At 29.0% G+C, this 18,195-nt stretch overlaps 2 protein-coding genes across 2 annotated transcripts; both read left to right on the forward strand.

The window, feature by feature from the left end:
* The first annotated feature begins 4,839 nt into the window (after positions 1 to 4,839).
* On the forward strand, positions 4,840 to 6,471 carry LOC129988324 (E3 ubiquitin-protein transferase MAEA-like). The gene has a single exon (XM_056096529.1). The coding sequence runs from the start codon at positions 5,094 to 5,096 to the stop codon at positions 6,273 to 6,275; it is 1,182 nt and encodes a 393-aa protein (XP_055952504.1). The 5' UTR covers positions 4,840 to 5,093; the 3' UTR covers positions 6,276 to 6,471.
* A 2,322-nt stretch (positions 6,472 to 8,793) lies between these two features.
* On the forward strand, positions 8,794 to 16,906 carry LOC129988325 (39S ribosomal protein L2, mitochondrial-like). Its single transcript, XM_056096530.1, has 4 exons — positions 8,794 to 8,872; positions 11,529 to 11,854; positions 13,528 to 13,776; positions 16,387 to 16,906. Exons 2-4 carry the CDS (start codon positions 11,536 to 11,538, stop codon positions 16,803 to 16,805), a joined length of 987 nt encoding a protein of 328 aa, XP_055952505.1. The 5' UTR covers positions 8,794 to 8,872; positions 11,529 to 11,535; the 3' UTR covers positions 16,806 to 16,906.
* Positions 16,907 to 18,195: the final 1,289 nt, after the last annotated feature.

Below are 18,195 nucleotides of genomic sequence, written 5' to 3' on the forward strand. Positions count from 1 at the left end.
GACTGCCGACTCCAGAAACTGAAAATTTATCAAACATGCTTTAAAAGATGAAAGCGTGTGCTTTGATGCAATGCATCAAAATTTCCAGTTATAATTTTAACTAAACAAAATGCTGATGTTTTCCTCTTATAATTACCAAATATATTATTGTACAAAAATGATACTAACACCATTTTCCAAACTTAATATCAAAATCCTTTTATTGATACCAATTTCATTATCATACAATTGTCTTTTTAATATAAATAAACTAAAAAAATATTTTAGAATGTATTTCTACAATAATTTTTATTATTGTAATAAAATTCATTTAATTCCTAAGATTATCAAAATTTAACTAATCAAGTAAAGATGAATTTATTCTTTTGTCATTAATTTAAACTTGTTTTTTCTGTCACTCAACATTACGCGTTTGTTGGTATGCAATATAGTGATTACAAAAAAAAAAAAAAGTATGACAGCAATAATATTATTTGATAACAATAATCTTTGAAAAAAAAAATGGAATATTATGTTTGCAGTAGTAGCTGAAAAATCTACAAACGAGGTAAACAATTCCTGATGACATCTTGAAACAACACAATTTCTCGTACCCTTCAAGATATTTTATTTGTTCAATAAAAATGCTTAGGTAAATTAACACAGCCATATTCGAAATTTTGTTAAAATACCATTTTATCATTCAGATTTAGTATTTAAAACTTCAAAAAATACATTTGGAAATTATGAAATTTTCTTCTGAAGCATTAACCAAGGTTTCTTTTATTCTCAAAATAATTATTTTTCTTCAAAAGTAAAATTTTCGTTTAGTGCGAGTTGATTAGTGATAGCATTCAGGTATCTAATTTTAAGGATAAATATCCACAATGGTTATTTATTTTTCAATTGTATTCATATAAAAAAAAATGTATGATCTTATATGCTAATGTTATAAAGAGGCAGAAAAAGTATAAAGATAAAAGAGAGAAAGGGAGGGAAGTATATAATTTTTTTATTTCATAAAATTTTTAAAAAATTAATAAAAAAACAAAGAATAACACATCATACATTTAACATACTTAATTTAAATTCTTTTTAGTTACAATGAATAATAAAGAGGTAGACGATTTTTTAAAAAGTAATTTTAACTAAATAAAAAAGAAAGATTTTTTTTTTTTTATTTAAAATGATATTGGAAACAAAAGTGAAAGATACTGTTTACAGTTTTTTTCCTTCCAATTTTCAGGCTGTGGTTTAAGCATTAATAAGAATCATGTTTTAGAGGTAGAATTTGAATTTTGAGAGGAGTTGCATAGATTATCAGCTTTGATACAATATCTTGAGAATATATTATATCATATATTCCAATTGTAAATGATTGTGCTTTCTCTTTGTTCATTAAGTTTATTATTTTTTTTTTTCCTGTCAAGTTCTCTTTAGAAGTTCCCAATTATATGATACATATCCAAGTTCAACTGCTCTTTCATATGCTAAAAGATTTCTTTTTTCTTCTTTTGTGAATACAATGGCCCAGGAAGTTCTTTCAGTTGCATTTAAAATGTACAAAACTACTTTGATTTTTAAAATACTGGTTTCATACAAACTCCTTCGTGAAAATAATGATCAGAACATATTTTGTGATTTTTCTGATATTATTCATTCTCTGTCCATCCTTTTTTCTGTAATGAATAAAATCTGTCTTCAGTTGATTGCCATCTATTTTCTTTTATTGATCCAATTGATATATGTAAGTTAAACCACTCAGACAGTTTTAACCTATTTGTGTCAGTAGTTTAAAATTTTTACTGAAGGTGAATTGAATCAATACTAAATTATTTTTGGAAATTAGCCTTTCTTCATGTTTTTGTAATGGGAACAATGGAAGTTGATTTAAAGTCTCCAAGTGACTAAAGTCATATTCTCCAAGTTATTAAATTCCTATTGAACAAATGAATTTGCAGATAATTTGATTCAGAGATTATTATTTTTATTATTGATTCTAAATTGTAAATATTTTTTTTTCAATTTAACATAAACAGTGTTAAAATTCATTATTCTATTGTAATTATCATTACTTTAAAACAATAAAAATTATTTTCCCATTTTATTTTTCTAAAACATTTTTTTTTCTATATCCTCATTGAAATTGTGTTTTTTAATAATTTAGTCAAAACCTTAATTTTAAAAGATAAAGTAGGTATATAAAGTATATAAGTTTCATAAGTTTTAAGGATTTTCATCATCCTTTATAATTTTTTTTACACAATATCTCGGAACTATTCATCAAACGGTATTTATCCACTCATTTGAATCAGTTAAAACAATATTAGTATAGCATTTTTTAAGGTGGAGTAAATGTTTCTTATTTTGTTAATGGTTTGGTTAACTAATATACATTTGTATATTACAATAATGAATGCTTGTGGAGCAAATTATTTTTATTTCATGAATTATTATTGAAAATCAAAATGAGAAGAAATTAAGCTTCAAAAAACTAAAAAAAAAGAAAAATTTCTTGAGAAAATGTAAGTGTTGCATAAAATATGACTTAAATATTATGCAAAAATTAACAAATGATATTTTACAATTTAATTGAAAATTCTATTGACTAACTTAGAATATACTAATATTTTAAAATTAAATTAAAAAATAATTTTTATTTTTTGAAATTAAAAATTACATTCTAAATTTTTAAAAAAAGTTTTAACTTCTGTGCATTATTATAAAAGTAGAAAATTCAACATTTAGAACAAATTTATCCAAGATATTAGAATTTTTAATGCAATTTTTCTTTTAAAATATTATTACACCAATCATATAATTAGAAATAATTGATTCTATTACTTTTTCAAATTTAGTTTGGCTACTTTCAATCAAAATTCTGATTTTTAGCATTAAAAGAAGAATTAAATTGCTGTATGCATAAATAAATGTATTAAGCATTTATGAAAAAAAAATTAATAAATTAGAATAAGAAATATATGTATTGAAAAAGTACTTTTTAAAATCATGTAATATTAATCAGCTAATGCATATAATTTTTAATTCAATATAAATCTTATTTTAACAAAACAAAAATTAGTTTTTATTAAATAGGAAATATTGAATATTTTGATGATTCCTTTGAGGATTTTTGGTTATCATACTTTCTTAACAGAGAATAAGCCATATTTTATCAAAAACTTAGCTAAAATTATATATATATATCTTTACAATGGATATTTTTACAAGTATGAATTATTCAATTTGAAAACAAATTTTAAAGAGTTCATCATGCACATTATCAACATTAAAAAAAAAAGAATGGAAAAAACTGCAAGAAAGAGATTACAGATTTTTATTATTGCAATTTTTAGACCACAAAATATAAATGCTTTATTGCTACTATAAATACTAGCAAATAACAAAATCAAAACATGCCTTCAGTTATAAAAAATGTTTTAAATGTTCTATAATACTAATTTATTACTTAATTAGGTAAAAATATATATATAATTTTTTAAAAGCATCATTAAAAATTTTTTTTAGCTAATTTTTAAAAAAACATTTAGTTTTGTACAACAACAAACAAACAAAATATGGGCATTAAAATTAATAGTATAAAAAAACTAAAATACTTTCCAATGAATACAGCCAAATTGCAAGAAATAAAATTAAAACTACATCGAATTTGTATTCCGAATAAAGCATCATTTTTAGCTTCCATTAAGAATTTAAATGAAACTTGTAAGTTCATTCCATTACTTTGTGAAAACTTTAAATTTCATTTAACAAACCAATAGAAGATAGAATTTAATTATGAGTTAGTTTCTTGCCATTTAATTAATTATAAATCGAAGGCGCCTGTAGAAAATTCAGCTTTCACAAGTTCCCACTGTTCTCAGCCACAGTCAACATTAATTTCTAGTCAAAAATTAGATTCCTAAAACTTAATTATGAGCAAAAATAAATATATTATCGATGTAATAATTCTTTTATTAAAAAAGATCGTGCATAAATAAGGTCTGCCTTCATCATAGATCCAACCGACATTCGTCCACACTCCACCCTGCACATTCCAAAAATGCGCTTCATTCTTGGCGGGTGAATAAATTTTCAAATGTTGGCGAAAAAAGCTTTTACGTAAGCAACCATACATCGATTCCCCCATTTCCATCACTACCGGAATGAAATCCGTCCTCCAGTGCTGCTTCCCCCCATTTCTCCCCCCTTTCAACTTCAAATGGGGGGTTCAAGCGTCCTCCGGTTAACGAGTCTCACTTCGCTGTCATTGTACTCACCTATTTCCTGAATGTAAACAGTACAGAAGTTGAAGTTGAAGTTGAGGTTGAATATTACTGACATGTGCTGCTAGGGAGATGGTCCGAATGAACTCGTTTTTTGTAGTTTAAACATATCATCAGACTCATGGAAATCTTTTGGACATCAATAAGCTTGAAATTGGAATAAATATTATCAGATGTTTGTCAAGCTTCTGGATACTAGGCTTCATAAAGTTGGTATGAGCTTGAGGTTTTATAAGTTATTGACTTGCTTTTAATAAGTAAATAAAATTTAGATTGGAAAGATTGTGAAGTATCTTATTTCATGTTGTTGAATAAATTATGAACTCAGCTGAGTAATTTTTTTATATTAATTAAATAAGTGTATGTCCATCTTAACTGCGCACTGCGAAAAAATAGCAGTTCCGCACATAAACTTTTATTTATTTATCTATTCATAATGCCTTTAAATAAACGTTTCTTAAGCTAAATAAATTGTAAAGAAACATTTTTTCATCTAATTTTTCCATATTTTGAAACTGGTCACTAAAGGTATGATATTTTTTTCTATTATATTTTAATTTCGAATGTTTGTTGATAGATGTAGGACACCGTTGTGACAGACATTATTTGTTCTGTTGTAAACAAAAATTTCGATGCGTAGCATCCCACCTTATCCTTAGTTATATCTATCATTATTTCCCTGTAATCTAAATATTGCAAGAAGTTTGTTTGCTTTAGTTATTAAGTCTTATAAATTAGTATATTAGATTGTATCAAGTTACGCGTTCGATGTATTTGTGTTTTCGAATGATTCTGCTGTGTTGAGTTCTTTATTGGAAAGTTTTGATAATGGCTGAAGTGAAAGCTTTAGAGCATCCCACATTAAAAGTTCCTTATGAAGTTTTAAATAAAAAATTTAGAACTGCTCAAAAAACTGTAGATCGTGAGGTGTCTCATGTTCAGAATGCTGCTTCCGATTTAGAAAAAGGTCTTCTCAAGAAATCTCCAACTGTAGGGGAAATAAACGTTTTACTGAATGGGGTCGTAGAAAAACTAAATATTCTGAAGCGCAAATTAGTAAGTAGCCAGTCAGAAGGGAGTGTTAGCGAGGAGCTTGAAGCTGCCCAAGTTTGCAAACGGAGATTGGATCATTTATTAGAGCATGCCAGTTCTTCAGAAACGGTCGTCGCTCAGTGGAAAAAAAAGAGATTGGATCGTATGCTGGTCGATCACTTTCTGCGATGTGGTTACTACAACACAGCTTTGAAATTAGCCAAGCACTCCAATATTGAGGATTTGACCAATATTAATTTATTTCTCATCTCCAAGGATGTTGAAGAATCTCTGCTTCGCCATGAAACAGTCAATTGTTTGAACTGGTGCTATGACAACAAATCAAAACTTAGGAAATTAAAAAGTTCTTTGGAGTTCAATTTACGGCAGCAAGAATTCATTGAACTGATTCGTCAAGATCTTCGAATTGAAGCCATAAAGCATGCCAGGAAATATTTTGCTAGTGTTGAAGAAGATCAGATGAAAGAGGTTCAGCATGTTATGGGATTATTAGCTTTTCCACTTTGTACTCAAGTTCATCCTTATAAGGAATACTTTGATGAAGATCGCTGGAATAAGCTCGTTTTGCAGTTCAGACATGATAATTTCAAGCTGTATCAGCTTAGTAATATATCTGTGTTTTCTGTATCTCTTCAGGCAGGCTTATCAGCATTAAAAACTCCAATTTGCTATAAATCTGAAGGTGAGCGTAATCCAGATTGTCCTGTGTGTAGTCCAGCCTTGAATAAGTTGGCTCAGTCCTTACCCTATTCTCATTGTTCTCAGTCACGACTAGTCTGCTATATATCTGGGGAACCACTTAATGAACACAACCACCCTCTGATGTTGCCAAATGGATATGTGTATGGCGAACAATCGCTGAAACAAATGGCTGCTGAGAATGGAGGCAAAGTTACTTGTCCTCGTACAAAAGAAGTCTTTGACTTTAAAGATGCCGAGAAAATATTTGTCATGTGATTGAAATTGTCTATCTTTTATATGCTGTTGTTATATGTTCTATAGTTTTACTCATTTTTTTTTCTCTTGTTATGTGTTAGTGCATTGTTCTTACTATAGGTAAAAGAAAAAATTATTTTAAAAATATTTTGTTCTACTATTTTCAATAGGTTGACCATACAAGTTAAATAAAATATACATATAATAACTGTCTGAATTTTTCCATGATGAGCTTTCTATTTTTACTGAACTAGATACTCAATAGTCTTATTTGGCTGAATTTTTTTATAGACTGAAGTATTTTTAAATATTCTGTTAATTAATTTCTTTAGACTAAGAATGCAAAATAAATAAAATATTGATAAAGTAATTGTCTGATTATCTTGCTGTGATAAGCTCTTTATTTCTATAAAACAGATTATATAATATTCAGAATGAATTCATGATATTTTAGATGACTAATTTCAATATAATTAATAATTCATATTAAATATCTATAATATGTATATAATTTTAATTTACTTTGAGCATGTATTGGGTCATTCAGTGTAACAGGAATGAATTAGCAGAATTTGTCATTTTCTTTTATTTAAAAGAATCATATGAGATGAAAATATGCATGTAATATATGTGAGTGCATAGTTATGATCTGAAAGGCTCGCTAAACATTGACTTTCATCCTAAATAAATTTCACCAGTTACAGCTACTTTCATAATTACTCTGAAATGATCCTAATTACCCAAGAGACAATTGAGGGCATATTTGTTTTCTGATCATTGTGACAAACTAATCTGAGGAGAATATTTGAAATAATAAGTGCCAATTATTTATTGCCTTAGACCTTAAAATAAAGTCTTCCTCAAATATCCCGAAAATCTATTTTTTAAGAAAAACATTTTGTTCTGAAAATATAAAATATTTCTGTCTGAATATTGCATATAAACTATCATAGTTATTAAATATCTTTGATTTGAAGAAATTATACTTGTTTGATTCCCTGTTTTCTCAGAAAAGATGCAAAATGAGTCTTTATAAAAGTGTATATGACTGAGACATGAAAAGAGAAATCTTAAAATTGGGAATACACATTAAAATGAGTAAGGATTACTAATTTAATTAAATAATAGAAAATAGAGATCCTACTTCAAACAGAGCATTCAACCTCTTATTTAAGTCATCTTTTTCTAACATTTATTCTATTTCTAAAAATCTGCTTCAACAATAGGATAGGATTATATAGTTTTTATCTGACTCTCAGAAATTGCAAATTATTATTAATCACAAAACAAATTTTGTTTTAATTAAATTAGTTCTTTTAAGGCCTGTAACATTCTATTGACCAATAGCAACTTTCTTAGTCTCTCAACTTATGAATAATATATATTCATTTCTTCTACTTTCTACATAATCGGTCAAAATATACTTATTTAATATGGATGATTTGAGATAAGTTACTTTCATGTTTCTTTTTCAAAAGAATAAAAAACAGTATCGTATCACATCATTATTAATAGCATTTTTATTTGTGACAGATGTTGTTGACCTTGTAGATTCATCAAAATTGTTAATTGTTGATTTGACATAAAATAATAAACACATTAAAGACAGGAGAGACTCCTCTACTATCAGATTTAATATCAGTTTCTAATATAATACATTATTCCAGATGTAGGAAGAATATAGATTTTTATTACATTAAAAACATGTTTCTAACTGCCCTATGGCAAACATTATCATGGGTTATATAGAACATTAAACTGGCTCTAGGAAGAAAATCCAAAAATAAAAATTGCATTTTACTCAGAATATTATATTTATGGAAATGTATAGTTTACCACGTAATGCAAGTTTTTGGAATTGGCTACTGCTAAAGCAAACCAGCATTCAAAAGCAATAAAAAGGGGAAAATGTTTTTCGTCTTTCAAAATAAGACTGACAGTAAATTTAAAATTTACTGTAGTTGCCATTCCAAGTTCCTTGTTTTCCATTACCTTTCCTGATAATTTAAATAATTTAATTATCAGGAAGTAATTTTTAATTTTAATTAAAATTAATTTTCATTTTTTCGAAATAATCTTAATTTTTTATTAATCTTAATTTTTCATTTTTATGGAAAAAATAAAGCATATAAATATTTGACATAAGCATTTTAAGATTTATTTGAAACAAATACTTTTTTGGAGGCTGTTAGGATTTAAGTAGTTCTTATATTGTGCATATATTTTAAAATTTGGCTAGTTTTTAAGTTTGTTGGTAATACATTTTTTTTCTGGCCCTTAAATTTCTTCTTAACATCATGTTAAAATGTTATCTACAATTCAAATTGTTGCAAATTTGGAATCAAAGTTTTAAATTGTTTTTATATTTGAATTATTTAGTTAGTTAAATATATCCATGGTTCGTATTAAAAATAAGGGTAAGGGTATAATTTTTAAGAACCCTAATTGTTTCAAGAATTACAATTCTGTGAAAAGTATTCAATTAAAAAAAAAAAAAATCAATGTTCCTTAACCTTTCTGTTGATTGGAACGTAGGAAGTTGTCCCAGAGAACTTCACCAATAATGGCTGGAATATAGAAAGTCCTTCTTTGTACAGACGTCAACAACAACAGAAAAAGTGAGAGACAGAAAGAACACGTCTGTAATTTTCTTATTTATTATTGCATCTTTACAAATTGGTATCGATGGAAATGACTCGAGGGGACAAGTTTGTTAAGATAGACAAGCTGATTAACCGAGCGTTTGCATTTGCGTGATTCCCACTTTTCGAAAACGAAAATAGGATAGAATTTGATGAAAATTTAAATGTTTTTTTTTTGTTGCCCTTCATTATTTCTCACTTTTCTAAAAAATGTTTGTCAATATTTATATTAAGACCCTAAAAGAATTGAATGTATAAAAATGGTTGCTTTAGGCATGTCTTATCTAAAATAAATTGTTTTCCGTTTCTAAATTGAAAGATTTCAGCAACAGCTGTCTATTTGAATATAATAAAAGAACTATATATCCTTGATTTGCAGATATAATTACAAACAGATATATTACAATTTAGATATATTTAGTTCAAACAAATTTTTTAATGTTCTATTGATTTTAAATACGAAGTATCTTCTCAAAATAATAGTGACAATTATAAGATAAATTTTAATATACTTATAAATTAAGCTTAAAAATCATGTACACATCAGAACTTCAAATATATCTCTTTGGCAGTAGATTCTTAACCTTATTTAATTTTAACACCTTTTATAGTATTTGTCCAATTAATAGATAAGTATCATTAAAAAAATTCTTTATTTTAATTTAGATTCAACCCAGATTTGTTTTAAGAAATATTCGAATGCCACCTCATTTTTTAAAGTACATTTTTTTATTTAATTCTTTCTATTCGAGTTTTTATAAGTTTAAATTTTGTTATGCATTTCGAGAATTTACGCATGTGCATATAATGACAAAGCTCAAAAGATAAATTCAGGATAAAAGTCGATTTATACGACGATATAATTTTTTTTTCTTCCAATTTTTATTTTAAAAGCTCCGAAAAATCATTTTAATGTTACATTTTAAGTTATTTTTTTAATATTTTTATTGCTAATATAGGCAATTACTATCTTTGTATTGTTTTTCTAAGTTGGTAAGGGAACGAAAGGTTATCCAAGCATATGAATAGCGTTATCAACCCAATTTATTATAATAAGGAATGCAAATTTTATATTTCATTGTAAGATGAAACACTATTAACTACTAAATATAATTGAGATTCGAAGAGTGATTGTTCCATGGGAAAATGTCTGGCGACTTTACCAAGCGTTGAGCCTATAACGAGTAATCCACGGTTTTAGTGCAATTCTTAACCGCTTTATGCCACGTATCTCTTAAAAGTTTAATATCATATGGAATAATGTTCTATGGTCTCAGTCCCCTTTTAATTTATAAATTAAGGAAAAAAATGACGAAAATAGAAAACCGTTTTCTTTAATTTTCAGAAAACTAAAGTTGTTAAAATTCTGTTATGATAAACGAATGAAAACCATTTCGAAAGCTGTATCTCTGAATCTGTCTCCTATTGTTTACTAAACACATATGTGCAACATATCATTAGTCTTGAAATCAATGGCAATGGAAGTTTACTTTCTGTCACAATTATTTTGTTCAGCAACTGCTTTAAAAAATACTTTACTCTTTTAGATTCAAATAAACTGAATATTCGAGTACTAAATAATAAGTATCAAAATACGTACAACATGTTTCAGTATGCAACAACAGTGCCTTACTGGTAGCAGAAAACAGATATTTTCAGATAATTCAACAAATGTTTCTAAAAAATTTTTTATGTCTGGTGATAATATTTCAAAATCCGAAGTCTTCCCCCCCCCCCGATCTACTGGTCATAATAAAAAAACATTATCGTAAATCTTACAAATTATTTCGATATTCAAAATAATCAAAGGGAAAAGCAGATCGCACTGGTTTAATTTGACCAATTGTTATTTCATTAAAAGCTGATGACTTGTAAAACTCCTTGTAGAACAACTTGCGCAAGACAAGCTCATCAGCTGCTTCGCCAGCTGTGACATAATTCTGTTTCAATTGATGAAACTGCAACAAAATGTCGCAATAGAAACCACCAAGTTATATAAAGGCTATGGCTTCATCAAATATGAAGCAATTCCAAAGCAATACCTCTGAATCAAATCAGAAGATGCTCTCAAGGCAGCTCCTCAATGATCACAAAAATTCTGTCAAATCACAAGTCAAATTTTCATTAAGTAATCGATCAAGTTCGGTGATCACCAAAACTAAGATAGTTATTAAATGGTGGGTGAACAGCTCAACCATTAAAAATTATCTTAAATACAAAATGAAATAATTTAATAAAAAAATATTAGGAAAATTAAAAAAGAGCAGTTTTTAAAAACTTGAAAAATTATAATATTTTTAAAAAATATAAATGTGCGTACTAAGAAAAGCATGCGGAATAAAAAGTAATACATACAATATACATTCATTCAAACAACATACATTCCGCTGATATAAGACGATACCTTAAAATCCAAACTTAAAGTATTGATGCTACTAATTCTCGATTGGCATGAAAATTCAATCAGAATCGAAAATTCTGTCAAAATCAGCATCGAACTAGCTTTGAAAGGAGGTGGAAATTTGCATGTGCATCAAGTAGGCTTGATTCAGCTGATAGTGATATTCCAGATGTCCGAAATCTCACATTCAGTATGGGCAATTCTCATTTTACTTTTTTCTTTCTCCAGCAGGATCAGAATGTCTGTGCTGAACATATTGTCACTGACCTTGAATTTGCAGAAGAGGTTATTGACAGACACTCTGAAATCGACTATGGTGCGAGTAGATTGCGCTAGTGTGGACTCTTTGGTTAACCATTGCGTGACCGCTGTCCGGTACGCTTGGCGCAATGAGAGAGTGTTCCGCAAGATCCGTGGTGGTGGACGGCCTGTTCGGGAAGGCGTCGTGCCGCCTGAAAAAAGTAAATACGGCTGGAGACCCGTGCTGCCAGAGGACGGACAGTATACCACGCGGCCGCTGCCTATCATCAAAATGGGTGGAAGACATCCCGAAACAGGTGATGGATTTTCAGTTAATCCTGTTATAATTATTCTTTTCCATGCAGGAAAATACTGTCTTTAGTTAATAAATTACTAAGATTCTTTCCTTCTGCTTCAAATTTTTCTGAGTTAAATGTAATGATCTATTTAGAAATTTGGATTTCTAAATAGATAAATAATACAAAATAATATAAGAATTTTTTTTTCATACATGGTTTCTTCATACATACATGGTTTAAATAAATCAGATACCATTTCATTTTTTGATTTGTTTCATGGGATCTTGCTGCCTTTCTCTCAGTTTTATATTAGCAAAAAAGAGTTTCCTTTTTTTTTTTTTTTTTTTTTTTTGTATTTTTGTCTTTTACTTCTGCTAGATGAAGTTGCTATACAAGTCCATGTTTATATTTACTTTCTATCCAGGACGGTGGAATAGGGGAGATTTGAATCATAGAAAAATAATTCCCAAATTTTTCGATTTGCGCCGTTTTTGCAGAAAATAAATTTTTCAATAGCGGCTATTATAAATCACCAACAAATACTTTTCATGAAATAGTAAGTAGTTCTCTTATTATACACATCACAGAAAAATTTATCGAAGACTTAAATCTATCTAATAATCAATAAGGTGAATGAACCTGCAAAGCTTTACACATATTTAAACTGAATGCATTTCTCTTCATCTTTTTTCCATCTTGATTTTTGCATGATACTGCTACCTTCTGTGGATATGAACTTAATTCTTGAATTCAATTTTAGTATACTTCAAGCTAATTTGATGTATGATGGTGTTCTATATCTTAATTCTGAATAATTTCTGTGTTTTATAAAAATAGTCTTAGGTCCACCTACAAAACTTTTAAAAACTAAGAGTTGAAATAATAAGATTTCTGTTGTTTGCTGCAGCCTCGATTTTAGGCCAACTAATCTGCAGGGATCAGTTTTCCGGTTTTGTAACCGAAGTGGCAATCCCGCACATTTATACCAACAAATCTTCGTGTAGATTTTTTATATAACTGTTAGCATTTTTAGTTACATAAAGGAATAATTTGTTAAAAATAGTTTTAAATAATTATTTTAAAACATTAAAATAATTATTTTAAAATTATTTAAAATGAACTTTTAGATTCAAGTGTCGCACCACTTAAGGATTTCATGAAATATATTTACTTTACGATTATAAGTGATATATCAATTTTGTATGATCATAAATCTCATTCTTAAATACTGTGCCATGCTATTTTAAATGAAACTGTTTTTGAGATGTTTTGTGCATCCTTTTGTTCCTCATCCTTGTTGCTCTGAGTTTCATGAAAACTTTTTGTTTACTTCCCATTCGAAGATGTGTTAAGCATATTTAGAAGGACAGGAAAGAACGTTTTTATTGCTTCGGCAGTAAGTAACATCAGCCTCGTTTCTCCATAAAATGCTTCGAGTAAAAAGAGCTCCTTGCTGATAATGCGTTAGATTTGTTTATTAAAATCGAATAAAATGTCAATATAAAATTCCTTTTAGTAGTATCTTACTTTCTGTCAGTTTATTTTATCCATAATAAATCTGTTTTTATTTTTAATGCTTGAACATTTGTTAGATTTTAACAATCAATTCTAATAGAGCACTAGTTGAGAATCTCGTCAAGAGAAAATGAGGGCTAAGTTACAGCTTTGTTCTGATGACTATATTGTTTCAGGGCGCGTCGTCGTTCGAACCATCGGTGGCGGTCACAAGAAGCAGTTCCGGTGGGTGGACTACAAGAGGGAGGGTCCGGCGGATGGGAGTGTCCTGGAAGAGAGAGTAATGCAAGTCCGCTACGACCCATGCAGGACCGCCTGGATAGCTTTGGTGGCGTCTGGTGATCACAAACGCTGGATCATAGCTACAGACGGCGTCAAAGTTGGTGATATTATTAAAACATCGTCATATATTCCTCGTATTCCAGGTGATTATGAGTATTTATATATATAATGTGTAATGATATTTTAAACTCTTAATTTAAACCAAATTAATTTCCAAAGATTTATCTTAATTTAGGCCATAGTAATTTCATTCTCTTATTTCCTGATACTATTCCACTTTCTGTTTAATTAATTCAACTGAAGCTGTGTAAAAATTACTGCGCAATCGGTTCTACGTATCGAGTGAAAGTGATACTTCCGTTGCCCTTCTCAAAGGTTAACATGTATTGAATTGGCGCGTGGCCGAAAATCCCATGTTATATAAGACTAGTGATCATTTGTTTCGTTCCTTTTTCTTACTTCTGCTTACGCTGCGCCTTCTTGTAAATAAATCATGCCTGTCTCCCAGGAGAAAATAAAACGAAGTTAAAATACAAAGTCTCTTTACTGCTTGTCCAACCCGCATTCTGCTTCAAACAAAATAACATTACATTTTATTTAGTCGACAAGGATAGTTTCCTGTGAAAAAAAAAAAAACGTTCAAATGAATTAAAAGAATTAAATCTCTGGAATGAGAGGCAATTTGATGTTACGTTACGTCTCCTTGATTCGCCGTTACTCTGAAGATGGTTCCGTTCTGCCGAGTTACCTCCCTTGCGTCCTTGCGAGTTATTCCATAGCGTCTTCAGATCACATCACGTCGCTGAAATTCTACGAATGAGGATGCTTCCGTTTTTGTTACCGCATCATCGCTACTCTTGCCGTAACCTGTGACCTCATCCGACACTCCGGCTCAATACCCTTGTGTTTCATCATAGAGAAGTTCCGGTTAATCAGTGCTCAAAATTACCTATTGTGATTTCTTAAAAAGGTGATTCGTGTTTCCTGGGTCAATGGGTGAAAATCAAGATTTATATTGGGTGCTTTTCTTTTGTTTTGATTTTCCTATTTAGATTTTAGAATTATTGCAAATTATTTTATAGTATTATTTAAAATATTAAATTTTTAGTCTTTTATCAAATTATTTTTTAAAATTTTATGCATAAATTAATAATGTTTTTTATGTGAAAAGTACTTTAATGTTGTTAAGATCTGAAAAAATGACTGACCAAGATAAAACAAATGTGTCTGACCTCAAAATTCAGAAAATAAACTGATAAAGAATAAAATGATCAAATAGAACCCTCAATAATCCCTTTTGATCCCGAAAATGGGATGAAGATGGATTTATGGGATTTATGATTGGGATATTTCAATAAAATTTGTCAAGAAAATAAAAAAACTGATTTGTGGAAAATTATAAATACAAAGCGTCTTCTATGTCTTCTATGTCTTCAAACCTGCCTTCTACTTTTCAGAAATATGCTTATATATATATAAAATATGGTTTCTACTGCCAGAATTTTAAATTAAGCCTCTTGAGGAATATATTAAAAACATTTTGGCTAAATTCTTCACCTTCTGCCCCTCTATCCCAAATATATATATATAAAAAAAAAATCATAACGGGATATTTTATTACAATCCAGCAGTCCAAGCTCAAGAAAAAAGATCTAGAATTATTTTGGTCAAATCAGAATCTCAAAATTATTTCTTTTTATGGAAATTATTAAAAGCTATGATCAGCCACCCACATTTGATTCTGTATTCTATGCTAAAGTCTAAATTCATTGTGGTATTGGAAAAAAAAACAACAACAAAACCCCCGGTTTTATTGGAATTAAACGTATTTATGAATTGCTCTTCATTGAAAATTCTTTGTGACTAATAGAGCAAAATCAAACTATATGGGATTTTAAACCAGCAAACCAGCGGGCGGCCCCCCCACATTTTCTCACACACTCTCTAATAAAAATATTATTGCAAAGAACATCTTGCACGATAATTATGTACAAACGTTAAGAAACATTAACCTTTGGCATGAATTTTGCATTTTTACTGAATACGATCGTGTTCCTTGGTGAAGTTTTTGGTGATTAAATATGACAAGTGGTTAATAGTACCCGAAAATCAAATTTGTGTTTTGTGCTTGTGTTTTCCAGCCGATCAAAGCAAAACTTTAACTCAAAACTACAACTTATAGTCAAAAATCCCATACCAAATATGATATATTTAAGTCATTGTGTTATCGCGTTTACATATTGTAAGAATAGTAAGTACGTGTGATGTAGAGACCTTGTTGGATTGGTTCAAAATTTGATGGATATTAAATCAGTGTGCCGAATTTTATTTATCTAACTTTCTTCGTTTTGTAATTATCGTGTTAATGTATATTGGGACAACTGAATAGAAATTTGCTTGTAGTATAATCAGATAGACTTAATAGGAATTTGCTCAAAATTTGGTGTTAAGACCTCATACCAAATTTTATCAGTCTAGCTCAAAGCGTTTTTGAGTTACCTTTGTTATAGGTAGAGAGATAACCATTTTTCAAAAATGTGTTTTTCGAACTCGGAGAGGTGTAGAACGTGGGAATTCGTCAAATTCTCGAGTTTGAATTTTTTGATCATTATAATACTTTCTCTTATACGAGAAAGTAAAATTGTACTGAGGTGTAGGAAGCGGAAGTACACCCTATGCCTTTCTATTACAATTTCTGCATTTACGCCCCTAATAAGAATATGCTTTAAAAAATGTTTTATTGTTCATTACAGTTCGTCCGGTGCAAGGCGATGCCTATGCCATAGGTGCCCTTCCCATAGGAACTGTTGTCCACAACATCGAAGTGACCCCGGGCGGAGGAGCCTTGTTCTGCCGGGCGGCGGGATCGTCCGCGCAGTACATTAGGAAAATGGACAATAAGTGTCTGTTGCAGTTGCCTTCCAAAAGGCAGCTTTTATTGGATGAAAAGTGCATGGTGGTGGTCGGACAGGTGTCCAACATCGAGCATGGGAGTATCCCCATCGGCAGCCCCAATCGTCTGCGGGCAATGGGCAAGCGCCCTCGGTCCGGTCTTTGGCACAGAAAAGACGGATACTGTGGTCGCAAGATTAGACCTCCCAAGAGTATACTCGATACACTAGCAGAGAGGGAAAAGAAGCCGGAATTTTATAATTTAACGTTCAAGGCGTAGGAATTATTTGAAATAAAATGTTTAATTATAGTAATCATTTAGTTCTTGTAAACTTTCTTTCAACATTTTGTAGCATATTAAAATAAATACTGTGAAACATGTTTTTTTTCCCCGTATTTAGATGAAATATATGTACTTAAAAAGACAATGTAGAGTGAGCAAAAAACCTTACAAAAATTTATAACTTAAAAACTGACATATATTTTTGTACATTATAAATTTCGACTCACTCTGTATTTACAGTGCTTCTTCTGAGTTACTTAAAAAAAAATTTTGCACTAAGAAAAATACTATGTTTAGAAAACATGATTTTTTTTAAAAAAAAATCCTTCAGGAAAATTACAATATAATAGGCATGTTTCTAATTCTATGGTTAAATAACTTGACTTCAAAAGGCCATGCAAATCAATAAAGTTGCATGGCCTTTTATTATTAATTTGAAAATACGTTTATTGCAAAAGCATAAATGTTATTTCATAAAATAACTAATCAAATCGATTAAATATAAATACTTGTATTTGATAATTAACTAGTTATTTCATAAAGTGATCTACATCTCGTTAAAGGGTGAAGTAATCAATATGGTTCGTCTCGCTTGTTTGTCTTTGTTACTAAATTGAAATACACAGGATTATTTTAATTAAAGTTCTGAATTAAAGGCTATCATGTCAGGGTTTTAAAAGGTATTATTGCAAAATCCAATATATCAATAAATAAGGTTTTATGCGATTCTAAATGGCATTGTAGTTAATATTATCGTAAACAACTTTGTCTTTATAAATATTATATATATATATATTGCTTATAGTATAATTAAGTTAAATTATTTTTTTATGTTTCAACATTCTATCATTAATTTATTGAATAGCTAGCTATATTAAGCATCGATTCAAAATTCATTGCATACTTAACCGACTTGATCAGTAATTTCATGAAAAATACAAGCATTCTGTGAAATTAAATTATGCACTTTAATGGTGGCTTATATACTTCTTTTGATATCGAAGAAAACTGTATCCATTACATTATGCAACAATGGTTTTCTTAAACTTTTAATTAACTTTATCAACAATAATTAAGTTGTGTAGCATCTAATATTTTTTTAAAAATTGAAATACAGTTTACCTATAAAATATTTTTGTATGTATACTCTTGTTTATTAAAAATAAAATAAAAACTAATTCCTACCATTTTATTGTTCAGTCAAATTAGTGCAAATCCTTATGAATGCAGTTAGTGAATACTAGCAAAATAATTTGAGCCGGGGACTTTTAAAGTTAAAATGCATTAAATTTTTCCTCATTCAAATAAAAATGCAATAAGTAAATTTATAAATTGATTAAAGTATTCAAATTTAATTAATGGTAAAAAATGTTAAAAGTGCACACAT

This window comes from Argiope bruennichi, chromosome 10 (genome assembly GCF_947563725.1).
Source record: "Argiope bruennichi chromosome 10, qqArgBrue1.1, whole genome shotgun sequence".
In the NCBI taxonomy this organism is placed as follows: domain Eukaryota; kingdom Metazoa; phylum Arthropoda; class Arachnida; order Araneae; family Araneidae; genus Argiope; species Argiope bruennichi.